At 48.8% G+C, this 19,000-nt stretch overlaps 1 protein-coding gene, 1 long non-coding RNA gene and 1 other non-coding gene across 3 annotated transcripts in view; 2 read left to right on the forward strand and 1 right to left on the reverse strand.

Annotated features, from left to right (window-relative positions):
* Kif13a (kinesin family member 13A) overlaps window positions 1-1,683 on the reverse strand; it is a 174,980-nt gene extending 173,297 nt beyond the window's left edge. The window contains 2 exon segments of the mRNA XM_078020582.1: window positions 1,186-1,276; window positions 1,533-1,683. Of these exon segments, the coding sequence (XP_077876708.1) occupies window positions 1,186-1,276; window positions 1,533-1,587 (146 nt within the window). The 5' untranslated portion in view covers window positions 1,588-1,683.
* On the forward strand, window positions 1,038-10,342 carry LOC144366383 (uncharacterized). Its single transcript, XR_013425472.1, has 2 exons — window positions 1,038-1,576; window positions 7,293-10,342. It is a non-coding gene; the product is annotated as an uncharacterized LOC144366383 (long non-coding RNA).
* A 4,255-nt stretch (window positions 10,343-14,597) lies between these two features.
* Window positions 14,598-14,670, forward strand: Trnaa-agc (transfer RNA alanine (anticodon AGC)). Its single transcript has one exon. It is a non-coding gene; the product is annotated as a tRNA-Ala (tRNA).
* The last annotated feature ends 4,330 nt before the right edge of the window (window positions 14,671-19,000 follow it).

Raw genomic sequence — 19,000 nt, forward strand, 5'->3', positions numbered from 1 at the left:
GCAAAATATTGTCAAATCAGATTTAAAAATGGCTAGGCTCAACAAAAAAAGTGAAGAATCCTAATCTTACCTTTTCATAATGTCATTCCCTCAATTTAGCAAAAGGGTGCCTGATACCACATTATTATTGAATAGGAGCAGCTGCCTCCTTTAGCAATAAAGTAACAAACACTACTTCAGAGCCTCTCTTCAATGAAAATCTCTTAAGAGCAAAATCACTACATTGTAGCTCATCAATCAACAGGTGACTTTTAGAAACAAACTCATACTCATTTCCAAGAGGAAATAATTTGGTAGAATCCCGGTTTTTCTTTGATATTTTTCACAAGCTACTGAATTGCCATACTGAATGAATTCCAACACATTTCTTCTCCAGGGCTTACCAGAAAAATGCCAAATATTCAAATTATTTTAGGGCATTTTCCCATAGTACTGCATGGAACACAGCAGAATTAATAAGGATCCAACAGTTACCACTTTTCAAATGCAAATATGTTACGGTCTAGGAAATGCAGCCCCCTTTTAAACATCCCTCCAGTGTCTACACAGTTCAGGGCTCTACTTTTGTTTCCTTGAAAATCAAAATTCGCGCATTACATTCCGGCATTATCTCAACTCAACACCAACAAAAAAAAAAAAAATAGATTTTAAATGGTCCAGCCTGAGCCTGCATCCTACAAGTGTTTCTACTTTAGCCCCCGCCCCCCCCCCATCCCCATCTTACACACAATGTCCCTAAACAATTCTGCCCAAGGAAGCCCAGAAGGAAAGAATCACGGGCGCTGGGTGCCACGGAGGCCGTGGGCTGGTCACTGGCCACTTCGGGCCTCAGTTTTCTTATCCATAAAATGTGGCCACTGAACCAGTCACCCCAGGGTTCCACCCGTCCCCCTAGCTCGGAGTGCCTGCCGAGAAGCCCAAGGGGACGCAGCTGACCGGTGCTGGCGGTGGCCGAGCGCCGGCTCTGAGTGACAACGCTCGGGAGGGGAGGGAACCGGCAGCGGCGGGGGTGGGGGAAACAGAGGGAAAAGAGGAACTTGGACTTGCAACCGCTTCCAACGGCAGCGTGAGACAAACTTGAAGCCGCCCTCTAACAATGGGAAGGCGCACTCGCGTTTTCCTGGCTCAAACTTGCAGGACCCTGCGAGATGGTCCTCCCGCCCGCCCTCGCGGAACGCGCCTCACCTTTCTCCCTGTTTGGTGTTGGAAGGAGGAGGGTGCAGGACCGTTTGGTTCCCTTCCATCTCCACCACGCACTTGGTGTTCAGTTCCAGTTCTGAAAGCACAGGGCACACCAGCGTCGCCACCTCGCCCCGCGCTGCCTCCCGCCGCCGCGCGGTCCCGGGAGGCGGCCGAGCCGGGGACCGAGCCCCGGGCGCCGGGTGGCCGAGCCGAGGCGGGCGCCGCCTCCGCCCGGCGCCCGGGCCCCGGCCGCGCTCTCGCCGCCGGGCCCCGCCGCCCCGCAGTTTCCAAAGTTGCCCCCGCCCTCGGCCCGCCCGGGCAGAAACGGAAACGCGCGGAGAGCTCCTCACCTCGTCGGTTCATGGGCCGGACCCGGACGGCAACTTTTACCTTGGTATCCGACATGTTGGCGGCGCCGCTCGGCCAGAGGCGGCCTCACGCGCCGCGCCGCCGCCGCCGCCGCGCGCCCCCCGAGCGCGGCCGCCGCTCCGCCGAGTGCTCCGCGAGGCAGCGCCGAGGCGCGCGGGCCATCCCGGGGGAGCGCGACGCGGGGCACGGCCGCGGCCGGGGAGGGGCGGGCGCGGGGCGGGGCGCGGCGGCGGGCGGGGAGGAGGCCGCGCCGCGGCCCAGGCGCCGCTCTAGCCGCGCCGGCCCAGCCGAGCGCGCAGCGCCGCGGCCCCTCGCGGCCGCCGGGGGCCCGGCCGCGCCGCCATCTTCCGCCCGCGCCACGGCCCGCGCTCCCCGGGGCCGCCTCGGCGCGCGGCGCCCACCGTGGCCGGGCGGCGGGAGTGCGCGCCGCGCGCCTGCTCCTGCGGGGTGGGGCCGCCGCGCCGAGGCCGCCCCGGCGCCTGCGGGGACCGGGGAGCGCGCCGGGAGCTCGAGTCCCCCTCGGGGGCCGCTGTCACCCGCAGAGCCAGAGCCCTGGGCGGAATGCAGGGCGCGGGCACGCCGTGCCAGGTGGGCAGGCCTTGCCCGCCGGATAAATGCGCCCCAACCGAGGGCCCCGGCCCGCCGCCCCGCAGCGCCCCGGCCGAGCTTGCAGCGGGATTCCACGGTCCCTGTGGGGAACCGACACTAGAAACGAGTCGGTGCCTCTGCCACCAAACAGTGCGTGTTTGTAAATAGTGCACTCGCCCCCTTCCCTTCCCTTGTCGTGCAGGGATGTCAAGTGGGCCGGAGGGTCATTAACTCTTACATAAGAATTTAATAGCAGTGGAATTCTGTCATCCTGCCAAACGCAGACCTCGCGCTGCCAGGGCGGAGCTGGGCGAATCGGATTTATTCTGTTTGGTTCAACAAGTGCTCACTATGTGCCAAGTGTTTTGAAATGTACACAAGTCTAACATCCAGAGTTGACATCCAGGGACACTTTCGGCTTTGCCTAAAGGTAGAATTCCATTCATTCGTACACTCATTTAATGGATGTTGTACTGAGGGCCTACTGTGTGCAGAACACAACCACCAATAGGGTTACAGAACCGCACTCCAGAGGCCATGCTAAGGTGGAAGAAATGGCGGTAGACACATATTATGGTGGACAGTGTGTGGCAGGTAATTCGAGAACGAGAGGGATTCAGTTTACCTCCAACAGGTGCCACGTTATTAGCCTGACTACGCTTGTCCCACGCACGTGGAATCCAGAACCTGGCACATGTGCTCTTCCACTCAGCTACCTCTCCCCCCCCCACGACCTTGAGCCTGACTTTAAGTGGTGCAGTACTTTGTTACCCTCACCTTGTTACAAGGCCACCTGTCACCTCCCCTCTGAAGTTTCTGTTGCATTTTTTTTTTCTCCTCCCCATTGGTACTGCTGCAAGCTTACTAGGTCCATCAGTTCAGCTGTTCAACGATGTTTGGAGCATCCTAGGATGTGACACTCACGATGGACAGTGAAGACCCCTTGGCTACTGCTGGACAAAAACAGAAAAATTCCTAGCCCCCTGGTCCTAACAGTCTGCTTCTCTGCCCACTTTCTCACCTTTGGGCTATGGGGATATCTATCAACTGACCTTCTTAGCTTTACTTCCAATTATCTGTCCTATATCCATCCAACTTCCATATTGATTTTGACATGAGATTAAAATCCTGTCCTTCAATCATGCATGCGCTTCTAGTGTTCAAAAACTTCTCGGGCCTGTCCAATTTAATATTATTTTCCACCATTCCTGAAATTCTACACTTCACCCAGGACCATTTCATAAACAAGTTGGCAGCCCTATGCTACATCATTGCTTGGGCAGTTTCCATCCATTAGGAATTGTCAGGGGAGTTCAGTTATATTCCCCAAAAGATCCAAATCATGGCTCCCAGTGCTTGTGAATGAGGCCTTATCTTGAAAGTAGAGTCTTTGCAGATCAAGATGTGGTCATACTGGGTTAGGAAAAGCCCTAAATCCAATGACTGGACTCTTTGAGAGAAAGAAGGAGGTGGGCACACACACAAGGTGGAAGGCCATGTGAAGATATAGGTGGAGATTGATGTGGCTACAAGCCAAGGACTTCTGGGACCCACCAGAAGCTAGGAGGCAAAGAAGGATTCTTACCTAGCACCTTCAGAAGGAACATGGTTCTGCTAACACCTTGAATTTGAATGCATAGCTCACAGAACTAGGAGACAACAAATTTCTGTTGTTTTATAATACCCAGTTTGTGGTTTATTATGGCAGTCTAGAGATACTAATGCTGGGGTTATAGGAATTAATCAATTCTCCCCTTTCTAACTCTATCCTCCATCTCTGTCTCTCTTTCTTCTTCTCCTTCATTCTCTGACAGATTGTGAAAGCCTTGAAGGTCAAGAATTTGCATCTTTGTCCCAAAGGCAATGGGGATTTAATGAATTTAACTTGGGGCATTTCTTTAGGGTCATGAATTTGGCAACAGTCTATCTATCCAGAGTGGCTGCAGTCACCCAGATGAGAGGTGAGGATGGGGTGAACAAAGCCAGGGCAGGTGCAAACCAGGAGAAGAGACAGGTGCAGCAGGCAGTGAGGTGTGAGCATGGAGGGAGAAACCAAAGGTTGCAGTACCCAGGAAGGGTAATGGCCCATAACCCCCCAGGGGACAAGAACAGGGCTGAAGGTGAGATGGGTGTGATTGAGTTGGTGGTTAGGAAGTTCCCACTGGTCTTTTGCAGAGTGGCCCTTCCTTCTGCTTTTCCAACACTTGTCCTCACCTCTTCTAAGAAGAGCTTACTAAATGTTTTTTCTTCAAAACAGTTCACCTCCTCTTATTGGGAATTATATATTTTTAGAGTTGGAAGCTACCTCTGGGGGTCTTCCAGACCCCTCTACTGCAGTCTCCAAAATGACCATCTATCCTCTGCTTGAATGTCCAGTGACAATGCTCAGATTTAGAAGAGCTGAGCCAGGTATTTTGGTGTACACCTGCAATCCCAACAAACTCCAGAGGCTGAGATAGGAGGATTGTAGGTTTGAGGCCAGGCCTCAGCAACTTAAAAGGTCCTATGCAATTTCCTAAGACCTTACTTAAAATAAAAAATAAAAAGGGCTTGGGATGTGGCTCAGTTGTTTGATCAAACCCCCACAGGGTTTGATCGCTGGTACCAAAAAAGAAAATAATAAAACAAAGAAAATAATAAAACAAACCATTGAGTGACTCATTCTAAAATTCTGCACTTAGAGGTCTCCATGAAAAATCAAATTTACCTCCTGCAGGTTTCACCTGCTACTCCTTCATACGCCGAATATCATTTTTCTTGTACAGAAAGGCTTTCAAAACACTGCAGATGGTTCTCATGCCTTTCTGTTTGGAATGAATTCCCTCCAAGCTTACACCTCAAAACAACACCAATCATAGCATCTCTCACAGTTTCCGTGGGTCAGAGACTTGAGAAGGGCTCACGTGGCGATCCTGCTCTGGTTCTATCATGCTATGGCATTCAGATGGTAGTTGAAACATTGGGTGGCAGGAGCCACTGAGGCTGGCCAGACATTTCTGTCACTCCGGGTGTCTCAAGGTTTCTCTGTATAGTCTTTCTGCCTGGATGGGTGCTATAGTTTGGATCTTGAATGTCCCCAAAGGCCCATGTGTTAAAGATCCCATTTCCAGCCCATGTCTCCACTGGGAGATGGTGGGACCTGTCATAGACAGTCCCAGTGGGAGGAAGTTGGACATTGGGGGCATGCCCTCGAAGGGGATCTTTAGACCCTGGGCCCTCCTGCTCCCTCTATTTGATTTTTGGCTGTCAACAGATGAGCAGCTTTGCTCTACCATGATGTTCTGCCTGGTCAACAGGCTCAAAAGCAACAAAGCCCAAAGACCATGTACCACCACTTCTGAAGCCAAGAGTTAAAATAAACCTTTCCTTCTGTAAGTTGTTTATCTCAGGTGTTTTGTCACCATAATGAAAAGCTCACTCCCAGTCGGCAGTATGGTGGTTGGTGAGAATTTTCAGGGAGCCAGCAGAAGTTCCCTCATCTTTTATGATCTGATCTCAGAAATCCTACAGTGTTGCTTCTGTCATAGGAAGAAGCCCTCATAGATTCAAGGGACGGCTGTAGTCTCCTTATCTCAATGAAGGAAATGTCAGTTATATTTTAAGAAGAGCATGGGGTGGGAGATACTTATTGCAGTGATTTTTTTAAATACTTTTTTTTAGTTGTCAATGGGCCTTTATTTTATTAATTTATATGTGGTGCCAAGAATGGAACCCAAGGCCTCACACACGCCAGGCAAGCAATCTACCACTGAGCCACAACCCAGCCCTGTTGCTGATTCGAGGCAGTACGATCTGCCACATAATGCATTTCTACAACTATCCTAGCATCCTCTGATAGCTTGTTATCTTTACATAAAACTTAGGAATTAGAATCTTGCCTCTGTTGTATGCGTAACCTGAAAGTTATTTAATCAGTTTAGTCTTAAATCAGTTCCTGAGTAACCAAAGGGGAATCTGAACTCTCAAAACCCTGATGTAGAAGACAGCTTTTTGAATACATGCCTGACAAATAATGTCCGACTTTCCCAAGTACTTCTGTTCCTTCCTTCCCCACACTGCATCTCTTGTCTGCTCGGGCAGCCCTGTTGGTCTATATAATCTCACCTGACTGGTACAGCTATTCCTACTGCAAACGGAGCCCATCAGACCCTTCCCTCTGGAAATCTTGGCTTGGGGTTCAGAGGATGGTGAGTAAGGTGTGGCCATCAGAATCAGACTATCTGCTACGAATCCTTCCCTTTCTGAGCAAGAAAAATCCATATTAGCTTTTCTAAGTCTCCACTTTCTTATTAAAAAAAAATAGGATGAGGTGATGATAATAGTTAAAGTACTGACTTTGTTTGGTTTTTATGAGATTAAAATGAGTTAATGCCTGCAAAACTCTCACCACAAATTGTGAACAGGGGCTGGTAATCCCTCAAGTTGCCTGGAGGATCAAAGAGTCACAGAAAGCTACTCTGAGGGAAGAGAATCATGAGGCATTGTGCAGAGGCATTTAGGGAAAAGAGAACTGTTCTGGTTTCTAACAACCTTCCAGGTTTCCCTGCTAGGCTCTGCCAGGGTCGAGCTGCATCCCTGCCCCCACATCCCTTTCGGTGAGTGTAGAAATAAGATGATGTTATGGTCGAGATGTGAGGAGTCCCCCCAGAGCTCACGTGTGAGACCAGACAAGAAAGTTCAGAGGGGAAATGATTGGATCCGAGAGCTCTAACTTAATCAGCGCATAAATCCACTTGAATGGATTAACTGGGTGTGATTGTAGGCAGATAGGGTGTGGCTGGAGGAGGTGAGTCACTGGGGATGTGCCTTTAGGGTTTACATTTTGTCCCTGGTGAGTGGAGGTCTCTGTTTCCTGGTGGCCCTGTCCTGAGCTGCCTTTCCTCCACCACACTCATCCCCTGTGATGTCCTGCCTCACTGTGGGCCCAGAGCCATGGAGTCAGCCATCTATGGACTGAGACCTCTGATACCATGAACCCCTAATAAGTTTCTCCTCCTCTACATTGTTCTTGTCGGGTCTTTTGGTCACAGCGACAAAAATGAAATGAAACAAGATAAAATACAACTAAGTAAAACACACAAAAAAAAGAGACTGAGAAGAGTAGAAGACACTCGAGGAATAGATGAATAATCGTTGTTGTGTTTTGTCACCAGGGAGAACGTTGATGAATTCCACCAAACAGTGCTGTCATTGCTCACCATCCTGTAAGTCCCTCTAGGAAGGAGGATATTTAGAACCGGATGCAAACATGACAAACAGGAGTAATGACAGTGATGAAAGTAGTGCAGGGCGCAGAGGCTGGCTCTGAGTCACACTCCCAGGTTCAGACTCAGCTCTGCTGATTGTCAGAGGCAACCTTGTTCCAGACAAGGATCCCACCTCTGCCTCCACTTCCTCATCTCTGAAACGGTGATCACCAAGGCTCTTGTCTGGCTGTGTCAACAACACCTGGTGTCAATCGTCCTTGTGGTTGACAGCGTCATCATCATCTCTATCGCTATTGTCACGGCTGATCCAGGACTCTCTCCGTGAGCTTAGATCACTGGCAGCGGATGTGACACTTCCACCTTCTTTAAGTGTCTTGCCCAAGGCTTGTCAAGTGGGAGACAAAGAGCAGTCTTGAAAAGGACCGCCAAGAGGGCAAGCTCCATCAACATCCCTGGAGCCCCTCGGAAGAGCAGATCACCCCATGGAGCCACAAATGAACCTCTTGTCCCTCTACAGCTGGCTTTTTAGGCCGGTTTGCTAAGGAGCACTAGGGTCACCCCAGGGCACTTCTCTTGAAAGAAGGTCCCAGAAGACTGGAGGGAACCCCAACCTCAGACATTTGCAAGCAGGAATTCAAGTGGTCATCCATCCAAGAGAGAGTCGTAGCTCTTAAGTACAACAGGAATTCTAACTGGACAGACTTCTCATGCAGAATCTGGAGCTTTTGAATTCACCCATGCTTGGTCCCCACCCACCAACCATCCCTGTTTATTTAATTGAATTAACCAGCAAAAAATGGCTGATAAAAGAACGCAAGATTTTTCTCTAGCAAGAAGGTTTCTAGGAGATGGACAGACAGTGGCCCATTCTGTGGGCAGGGCACAGCAAGCGGCTCTTTTTTGAGATGGAGGCATATGTGTAGGGCTAAAGTCCCACAGCAGAGTTGGCCTCACCTAAAGGGGGACTCTTATGGTTTGAATGTGAGGTGTCCCCCTGAAGCTCAGGTATGAGACAATGCTGGAAGATTTAGAAGAGAAATTATTGGATTATGAGAGTCTTAACCCAGTCAGTGATTTCATCCCCTGGTGGGGTTAACCGCGTGGTAACTGAAGGTGGGCAGGGTGTGGCTGGGGGAGGTGGGACCCTAGGACGGGCCTTTGGGGTATACATTTTGTATCTTGAGAGTGGAGTCTCTTTCTGCCTCCTGATCATCTTGTGAGCTGCTTTTCTCCACCACGTTCTTCCTCATGATCTTCTCCCTCACCTCGAGCCCCAAGGAATGGAGCCAGTGTCTGTGAACCTCTGAAACTGTGAGCCTTCAAACAAACTTGTCCTCCTCAACAATTGTCCTGGTCAGATCTTTTAGTAGCAGCAGTGACTGGGTAAGCTACGGTAGGGCTTCCCTCCCAGCACAAACTGACCCGGACACTCTCCTCCACAGACCCACAGTCCCCAAAGCCCATATAACCAGCCAACACAGCTGTGCGTGCTCATCTCTGGGACAGCCCTGAGCTGTGCACTTGAAGCCTAGGCTTCCTTATCAAGAAGAGCTGGTTAAATGACTTGACTTTAGAATGAGGGAGACTCTAAAGAACTGTCGGACAACTGATAACAAGCATCCCAGGCACCCTGGAGCCCTTCGATTTCTATTCCAGGCAGAAGTAGGCTGCCAGGCTCACCTAAAAACTTACCAGTGTTGGAAGTCTGCAAAGAATCAAAGAGTAATCCCAGAGCCTCAGATACTTAAGTAAGAGGCTTTCTATAAATCTAGCTTAACAACTCTATCAGTCAGTATAGGATAAGCTACCCCGTGGTAACCAACCATCGGGGAACCCCCGTGGCTTACAGAAGCAAAGCTCTGGGCCTCACCTACAGGATCTGTCCATCACAGCCGGTCTGTGGCTCTGCTCATCTTTTTTATTCTGAGTCTTGGGCTGACAAAACAGCCCTTAGCTGGGACAATGCCAGTTTTGTAGCAGAAGTTAAGAAGAGGTGGCAAATCACAATGGCTCTTTAAGTTTGGCTCAGAAATGGCGCCTGACAATTCTTGATTTTCACTGGACAAGGCAAGTCACATGGTCAAGCCAACCATCACTGGAGCAGAGAATAGTAAATCTCCCCTGGAGTGGGGCTCCAAACCATCTATCACAATTATATATTATTTTTCACAATCGTTAACAGTAGAGAATATTCATCAAACCTTGACTACTTACCATCCACGGGCTCTACTATTTAATTCTCACAAGAATCCTATAGGGTAAACACTGTTATTACCATCTTTCATTATAATGATTAGTAAAAAATGAGGAGAGAAGATAAATAAATTTTCCAAGGTCACATACCTGGGAACCGATGACCTTGGCATTTGTGTGACGGTCTTTGAAAACCGCAGATCTCTCTTCTACACTGGAACTTCTTCCGATGAGTTGTCCAGAATACAACTAGCAGGGCCATCGCTCAGTGGTAGAGCATTTGCCTAGTAGGTGTGAGGCCCTTGTTCCATCCTCAGCACTGAAAACAAAACAAAACCCCTCAAAATAACGGGGGCGACTTATGTGATCGGGACATGCATGTGAGTGGTTTTTCTGAGGGTGATACTGAATTTTCCCGGCTCATCTACATTTTCTATCACCAAAAAATGTCATAAGCCATATACATAAAAGTACGTTAGTATCATGGTTTACAGTTTAGTGTGATACGTACTCTCCCCAAAATAGCTGCAAAATACCACGGGAGGTAGAAGACAAGGCAGATCTTTTGACAGCAGCTTCCTGGGACAAAGGAGGCAGTATTTGCCAATGCCACTGGACTCACAGGGTGTCACGGAAAGCTGACTTTGATGTCAGACCCAGTGTGGTTTGTTTCCCACCTCTAAAGCTGCCCTGCCATATCTGCCTTGGACATTCAATTCTTGGGTCTCCAGTGTATAAAACGGATATGACCATTTGTGCTTTACGGGATCATGATGAGGATCAAATAAAATATATCCATAAAACACCTGGTTTGGTGACTGGTCCATCATGGAAGTGGAACAACTGGCAGCCTTTACTGTTGCCGCTGACCCTGCCGAGGGCAGCACCGCACAGGAGCAGGTGTGGAAGCAGTCTGGGTGGAGCAACCTGCAGGGACGAAGCCCCGAGGCAGGAAGCAGGGAGCTACTGCATCAGGCCCTGAATCCTGGAAAGGTGGGCCCTGGGATAATTGAGACACTGAAAACCATTTGGGAATGGACTGTCCAGCCTGGGAGTGAGGAGGACAAGAAGGGGAAGCAGAGCAGGTACCAGGGTGAGGAGGAGAAGGCTCAGGACACATTCCTTGGGCATCTCCGTCTATACCACAGGTCAGTAGCTCTCTCTTGCCTGGCCTTCTGAGCAGGACCAGCAGTTGACCAGAATAGGGTCTGCAACTGTCACGACACCCAGACGCAGAAACCAGCCTGGTAAGCACAGAGATGTAGCCAGGATGACCCGGCAGGACGGGCCACCCTTTGCTCCTGAGAGAGGAATCCCCGAGTCTCCCCTCAGGCTGGTTTAGTGGGTCTGGGCTGGGCTGATCCTGAAACAGCCCAGGCCTGGAGTGGCATTTAGGAACAGACTAACTAGACCCCCCCAGTCACACGGGCTGTAGCCCACCCCTGAGAGGACAGAGGGATTGTCCTGGTCATCATGGCACAACCTCAGTTCTTGAGCATGGTGGGCTCATGAAATGCTTTGGAACTAGCTGAAAACAATCCAAAGTGAGAGGAGGGAGGGAGGCCCAAACCAACCAGAGGCTTTACCTGAGGGATGCATCCAGACAGGAAGCTGGCAGGTTGGAAACTGGGGAACTCAGCCACCTGTGCCCAAGGAGCAGGGGACACAGCCTCCATGAACGTCCACAGAGACCTCTGACAGAGAGTGGGAAAGCACCCTCTACCCATCTCCTAGCCTGAGGGTGCTCAGGAGTCGAGGGAGGAGCAGGTGGATGCAATCTGCACCCAGCAGGGCACACGCTCGCTGCTGTGTGAGCCCGTTGGTGGGAAGCAGCGATTCCCACCCCGAGGGAGACCTCCCACTGGAAGGGACACTGCGGCTGGAGAAGGCTGAGGTAGTTTGAAGAGATGTAGCCAGGACGAAAGCGAACACCCTAGCCTGGCATCATTCTGGAGCAAGAGACAGGTGACCATGTTGGAAGAGCACAGCTCTCGGGGAAGGGCTCTAGGTCACTGTCTGGTTTCCTTTAGCCCTGTGGTCTTTGGTCCCATCTCCCCGTCCCATTTAGCCATCTCCCTCTAGATGGGTTTCTTCATCTTCCACGTACACATGCGGAAACAGCCACCTTGGACCTCCGTGTGTGTGGCCTTCTTGTTTCACTTCCCAATAATCGTCAACCAGACAGGACAGGGAGAGCAGTCATCCCTCTAGACCCTTGGGGGATTGGTTCCAGGACCCCATGAAGACACTACCATCCACAGGTGCACAATCCCTTATGTGGTATTTGTATGGAGCCTACGCACATCCTCCTGTATGCTATAAATCATTTTAGATTATTTTTAATGCCTAATACCACATAAATTCTATGTGAGTCATGGTCATACTATATTATTTAGGGAGCAATAGCAAGAAAAAAAACATTCGTATGTATTTAATACAGATGCAATTAAGAATATTTCAATTCACAGTTGATTGAATCCATGGGTGCAGAACCCACGGATATGAAAGCTGGCTGCGATATCTTGTCTTTTAAGTGGATTCAAGTTCAAAGTCAGAATGTGTGTGGGTAGAGGAGTAGGAAAGGGCTTAGTGGGAAGACAGCAGAGACAGAGGAGCCAAAAGTGTTGGCAGACCAAAGAAAAGGCCAATTTGCTGGATCCGAGAGATGACAGCACTAGAGAAAGGGGCTGTTCAGCAGAGTGGAGAAGGAGAGGGCAGAGGAGGATGGGGAGGGTCACGGAGGAGGGAGGGAAGTTAGGGATGGAATTTGGGCTTTTTAGGTCCTGTGTGTGTGACAGCTGGTAGTTCGCTTCTCCAGGTTCGCCATGCCTGCTTTGTGGCTGTGCCACATTCAGACAGGTTAATTTTTTTTCCCTCCGGTAGAAAAACAGATACTGACAGCATCTGCACATGACCTTCAAGCATGGGATCATTCAGTCAGACTCCTGCCCCTAGGATCCCATCTGATATTTCCCTTCCAGATGGGAACCATGTCTAATCAGCCACAGGAAGTGGCCAAAGGAGGAAGGAGGAGCTCCGGGACAGGTGTGAGGGGACCAAGGCTGGACTGCCGCTGCATGTCCTCTGCATGCTTTCCCTGTGCTGGTGGCAGGAGCACGGTCAATGACACATAGAGGACTGGTCTGGAAATCGTGGGGCAGGGCATGAAGGTTCTCTTGACCTGTCTTGTCACCTATGAGTCATATATAAAATATCCTGTCCCCAGAAGTTCCAGCACCTTAACTCATGGAAATGGAAGGGAGGGAGGGACAAATGGCCCCAGGGAAAGTCACGGGCTGGGAAAGCCTGTCTTTGGTGCTGTCCTCATCTGCACTTTTCCAAAGCCCCTATGGACGGCAGCGCCCCTTGCCCCCTTTCTTCAGAGCCTCTGGTCTGATTCTCTGCTCATGGGCAACCCATGCCATGATACCCACACGAGGCTCGGGTATCAGGCCGTGGGAGGACCTACGACACCTTCCGCCCTCGTCCATTGCTTCTCCTTCCGCTCTTATTCCTCAAGGGCAACCATTTTTCACCTATGCGCCTGCTTTCTGCACGACCTCGGACAAATTAGATCTTCTGTATGTCTCAGTTTCCTCACCTACAAAATGTCACTAAAAACAAGACTGCTCCATAGGGTCATTGTGAGATGATGAGATAATTCCCTAGTTGGGGTTCTCTAGGGAACAGAGCCAATAGAACAAAAGATTTATTATAAGGAAATGGCTCATTATAATCCTGCAGGGTTTAAAATGTTCAGTGACCTTGCCTGTGATCCAGTTCCTTGAGAGTCTGGGGCAGGAGGAGCTCGAGTTTGAGACTGGCCTGGCGACTTGACTCACATCTATCTCTAAAATAAAATAAAATAGAATAAAAAAGGGCTGGGGAGGCAGCTTAGTGGTGGAGTGCCCTGGGATCCATCCCCAGTATGAAAACAAACAAATAAACAAACAACAACAACAAAACTTCTGATCTTCCCTATGCAGCTAGAGGCCTGAGAAGCTGCTGATGTGATTAGGATCCAAATCTGAAGGGTGTAAATCTCAGGCTGAGATCAGGGAAAGGCTGATGTTGAGTCTGAGTAGGTAGAAAGGGCAAATTCAACCTCTCTCTGCCTTTTTACTCTACTCAGATCCACAATGGATTGGATGGTCCACCCTGGATCCCACACTGGGGAGGACATTTTGTTTTATCAGTCTAGCAGTAAAATGTTGATCTCATCTAGAATCACCCTCTCAGGCATCCCCAGAAATGTTTAAGTGTTTGTATTAACTTGGTGCTATCGCCGTGTAACACGGTTAAGACTGTTGCCTTCACATAGTAGGTTTTAACTAAAAATTATCTATCATGATCACAGTGCAGTGTCACCCATTGATCCAATTGTTTCCCATGCTTGACCGTGAGCTCCTTGGGAAATTAGAATGTGATAACAGCTCAACAGGAAAAAACAAACAAACAAATAACCCTATTGAGAAAACTCAGAGGACCCAAATAGGCATTGCTCAAAAGAGGACAAATGGCCACAGATACATGAAATGAGCTCACCGTCACTACTTGTACAGCCACGATGGAAAACAATATGGCTGTTCCTCAAAAAATCAAAAACAGAAGTGCCGTATGACCCAGCAGTCCCACTCTGGGGTATAGATCCAAAGGAAAAGGGATCAGTATGTTGAAATATCTGCACTCCTGTGCAGCCCTGAGCTAAGGTGTGGGCACAGCTGAGTGTCCGTTGATGGAAGAATGGGTAAAAAGGGTGATCCACGCACACAAGGGAATGCTTCCATTCAGCCCCAAAGAAGGAAACACTGCCATTTGTGCCATGGATGAAACTGGAGGGCGTTATGCTAAGTGAAATAAGCCAGACAAAGAGCGACAAATACCCTATTATATGTAGAATCTAAAAAAAAGTTGAGCTCTAGAAACAGAGTTGAATGGTGGATACCAGAGGCTGGGGGTGGGGGAGATGGAGAGATTTTGGCCCAAGACTACAAACATTCCCTTATAAGTCCTGAGGATCTGATGTAGGCGATGGAGTTAATATTGTCACACAGGGGCTGGGGTTGTGGCTTAGTGGTAGAGTGCTCGCCTAGCACGCGGGAGGCCCTGGGTTCGATCCTCAGCACCACATTAAAAACAAATAAAATTTAAAAAGGTATTGTGTCCAACTACAAATAAAAGAAAATTTTTAAATATTGCCACACAGTTTACTTGGAATTTGCTAAGAGAATAGCACATAAGTGTCCGCACCGCCCTGCTCCAGCCTCCCAACGACACATATCTATATGTGGTGAAGGAGGTATTAATTAACTCAACAGTGATCACCATGACACAATGCACGCATTAATCCAATCATCACATTGTGCATCTTAAATTTTTATTACTCTTCAATACAGCTGGAGGAGAAGAAATTCCAGTGCATGAGATCCTTACCCAAAGAAGAAGCTCTGGGGAAGGTACTTTTTTTGGTGGGTACTGGCGATTGAACTCAGCGCCACTCCAACACTGAGTCACATCTCCAGCCCTATTTTGTACTTTATCTAGAGACAGGGTCTCACTGAGTTGCTTAGCGCCTCCCTTTTGCTGAGGCTGGCTTTGAACTCACCGTCCTCCAGTCTCAGCCTCCTGAGCTGCTGGGATTACAGGTGTGCACCACCCACCCAGCCAGGTACTTGTTCTGCTGTTGGGGAGGGTGGAGAACTTGCTGGGCCTACCTGAGTGTCCCAGCTCCTGTCATGGGTACTGGCAAGTAGTTCCTTCTCATGGAGTGTCCACTGGATGAATTAATTGAATAGTCAGGTCTCTGTTCTTTTCAAAGTACCCAGAAGGAAACCATATGCACCTCTTCTTGTGATATTTTCACTTTCCCCCCCACTCAGAGCCTGTCACACATTCTTGTGAATGTTTCCAACACTGGAAGTCTTTGTGCATCATCTAGTACTGGGATCTTTAAGCTGGAAGGGATCTTAGATATCATTTAATCCAAACACTTTGCTTAGGACAGATAAACAGGGACTTGAGATATTAGATCACAGAGTTCAGGTCACACAGCCACTTAGTAACAAAGCCAGGAGATAGGCTTGTTCTCATAGCTGTAAGTCATTTGCAATTAAGTATGGAGGAAAAATGGGTGGATTCGGTGGGAAATATTGGTTGATTACAAACTGAGTATGAATGAAGATAAGCCAGACTGCCTTGTTCTCATGGCACTGACGGTGATCCAAAAAAAGTCCCCTACCAGCTGGGCACGGTGACCCATGCCTGTGACCCCAGCTAGTAGAGAGGATGAGGCAGGAGAATTACAAGTTTGAGGCCAACCTGGACAACTTAGCGAGACCCTGTCTCAAAAAAAAAAAAAAATTAAATAAATAAAATAAAATAAATAAAAAGGACTGTGGATGTAGTTCAGGGGTAGGGGGTGCCTAGGTTCAATTCCCAATACTGAGAAAAACAAAAAGCAGAGCCCCCCAAGGGCTGCCTGGAGGCAGGTGCTTTGAAGGAGGGTGTCCCGTCAGTCCTCCCCCTCCTCAGCAGCACCCAGGCTGTTAACCCCTGGAGACCCCACAGGGATTTCATGAAAACTCCTTTCCTTAGAGGTCGCAGGCCTGGAGACTCGAGGCAGCCTTACTGACCTCAGCTCCAGACGTTCTGCCTCGGCCTGTCCATCGGGCCCTCTGTCCACCCTTCCTTACTTGACGCTCTGAAGACTTTTCCAACCCGTGTTCCTCCTCTGAATTGCAGATCACAGAAGGTGGTTCGAGGGACTCTGTTCTTGTTTCTCCCAAGGTTGACAGGCACAAAGCACCACTCTGGACTTACAGGCGGGAGGTTCATTCATCGCCTGCGATGGATGCCGTGGGTCATTAGGACCTGCTTGTTCTTTAATGAAGCTGCTGGAGAAAGGCTTTAGCGGATTGTCCCTGTAATTCTCATTGGCCAGCCTCCAGGGTGTCCTTGCTCCACGCCCCTGGAGATGCGAGTTTCCACCACTCACCCCCTGCTACGGTTCGAACAGTTTTCCCTAAAGCGCTGAAACTTAATCCTCCTATCCACAAGCTCCTGGTATATGGAGGTGGAGGTTTGGGGGAGTCTTTAGGATCAGATAAGGTCATGAGGGTGGGGTCCTCATGATAGTATCGGTGGCTTTGTAAGAAGAGGAAGAGCGGCGGAGTTCACCTGCTTGCTCTGCTGTGTGGGGATACAGCACCCAGGCCCTCACCAGATGTCCCACTGTGCTCCTGGCTTCAGCCTCAAAAACCATGAGCCAAACAAGTCTCTGTAAGCCAAGAGGAGCATCAGAAAACCCACGAGGAACTCTCCCTGCCCCTGCTCCTGCCTCCCCCAGCCTCACTGGGCGTGTTCCGTCTGCACATGCCCAGCTCGGTGAGGACTGAGTCAAAGGCCGCTGAAGCTTAAACACTGTTTCCTTTTTCTTGGCAGAGAAAAGACCCTTTTCCTTCACTCTGCTCCTTTGAACTAGGATGCCTCACCTTGTTATACCCTCTGCACATCTTTGCCTGCATGGGCTGCGTTGTCTCCTACGTGGTCTCGGAGATGAAAGGAAAAACGTCACTTGCCAAATCTTTCTCCAGGGAAGGTGCCTCTGGTGCGCCAGGAGGAGTTGAGGCTTCCCCACAAGGCGCCTGCTGACGGATGGTGGGTTCCCTTGCTCGCTGGGGCTGCTTTCCAGGTAGTGCTGCAGGCACAGCTTTGTAATTCTAGAAAGTGTTGCGAAAGCCCTCGCCAAAAGTCCGAGCAGAGTGCAGGAAATACGACTGTTCCCTTCTGCACAAGGGCATCCCACGTTGGTGTGCAGGCTCAGTAGAGGCAGCCGGCAGGCGCGTGTCCAAAAATAGTGTGCAAGGCAGCGTGTGAGGCTCCTGAGAAGCTCCCTGGTTGTGTGAATGGCTTCTCAGAGGAGCCAGAGTTCAAGCCCCTATTGACCTTAAAAAGCTATAGCTGTATAAGTATTTTTATTGCCTCCGCCATCTATGGAATTGTTGTTGTAAAAAGTCAAATACCTTCATATATTTGAAGGAGAAAGAGAGGAGTGATAATAAATTTTCCTGCAGGAGTTTTTAATTCAAAACTTAATCAAATGTATTGCGTAGAGTGTTGGACTGACGAGAAGCAGGTACCTGGGGGTCAAGCAGAGAAATTAAATATGGCTGAGGATTAGATGATGATTAAGGAATTATTTAACTTTTTGAGGTGTGATATAGTATTTTCATTGTATAATTAAATGTCACTTGGAGGAGGATTAAAAGCAAATAATGACGCCTTTGATTTGCATTAAGTTGCAAATTGCAATAAATGATGCAAAAGAGTGGCCCAGTCTCAGTAATGTAAGTGCCTGTTATTTGGGGGTTTATTTCTCTTGATTTATAAATGTTTAAAAGTATTTCATAATAAAGTGTTCTAAAAAATACAAATACATTTTATAAGAGATATTTTAACACTACAAATAGGTAATTACTCACAAAAGAAAAAAACACAGTTTTGTAAACAAAATCACACACAATGAGCCTGAAATAGGTTGTTTGTAAGCCCGTGAAGTAGGTCATTTGTAAGCCCAGTGAGAAGCAAATTAAGTTTTTAAGTGACTGTTGTCAATAATTCACGATCAGACACAAGTTGGTATTTAACACGTGAGTGGGACCTTGATACAGAAGTTTCAAATATCATAAAACACAATTCACTTATATAAAGTCCAAAGTGTACTTTTAGATGAAAAAGAAAGTTCTTAGATAAGAACAAAGTCAGCATTTGTTTCTTAGTATTTCTTTGATAATTTGTAAAAAAACAAAACAACAAAAAAATGGTTCTTGTTCGTGTCAATGAACTATAGTCCTCCTATCTTTTCTATTGGTTGATTTTTAGAAATAGGTGGGTTCTGATTTATGGGTTCTTTAGTGAATATTCCCTAAAGGGTCGGAAGTGCAGAATCTCTGCAAACCCGGAGCATGGGAGTTGCACTGGTGCCCAACACAGTAACGTAAGATCCCATAGGGAGCTGTGTTATCACAGTCACAGTGTCTCTCTGGTCGGAAGAGGAAGAATGCTTCCTGGGTTCCACACTGCCAGCCAGCACTCCACGTAGGTTAACCTGCAGTGCAGCCAGAGTTTAGCCACAGCCCTGCCGGAGCAGGGGAGCATCCACAGTGTTTTCTAGAAATCTCGAGGACCTCTGTGAAGGAGGCCTGCGTGGAGTGGAGCTGAAGAGCCCCTAGGGCCAGAGCCCTAGGAGAGAGAGACCAGACACACTTAGTCATTGGAAGACAGTGAGGATTCTGAACAGAACGGAGTGTGTTTGGATCTGATTCTTGGTTGGAGATTCCAAAGATGAAACATTGGCCCCTGAAATTAGGATGACTAGAGGGGAGTTTGGGGACCTTTGATAAAGGGGTGTTTAAGGGGAGTCACAGAGTCAGTCGGAACAGGGAGATCTTGTCTATACCCAT

This window comes from Ictidomys tridecemlineatus, chromosome 8 (assembly GCF_052094955.1).
Source record: "Ictidomys tridecemlineatus isolate mIctTri1 chromosome 8, mIctTri1.hap1, whole genome shotgun sequence".
NCBI classification, from domain to species: Eukaryota; Metazoa; Chordata; class Mammalia; order Rodentia; family Sciuridae; genus Ictidomys; species Ictidomys tridecemlineatus.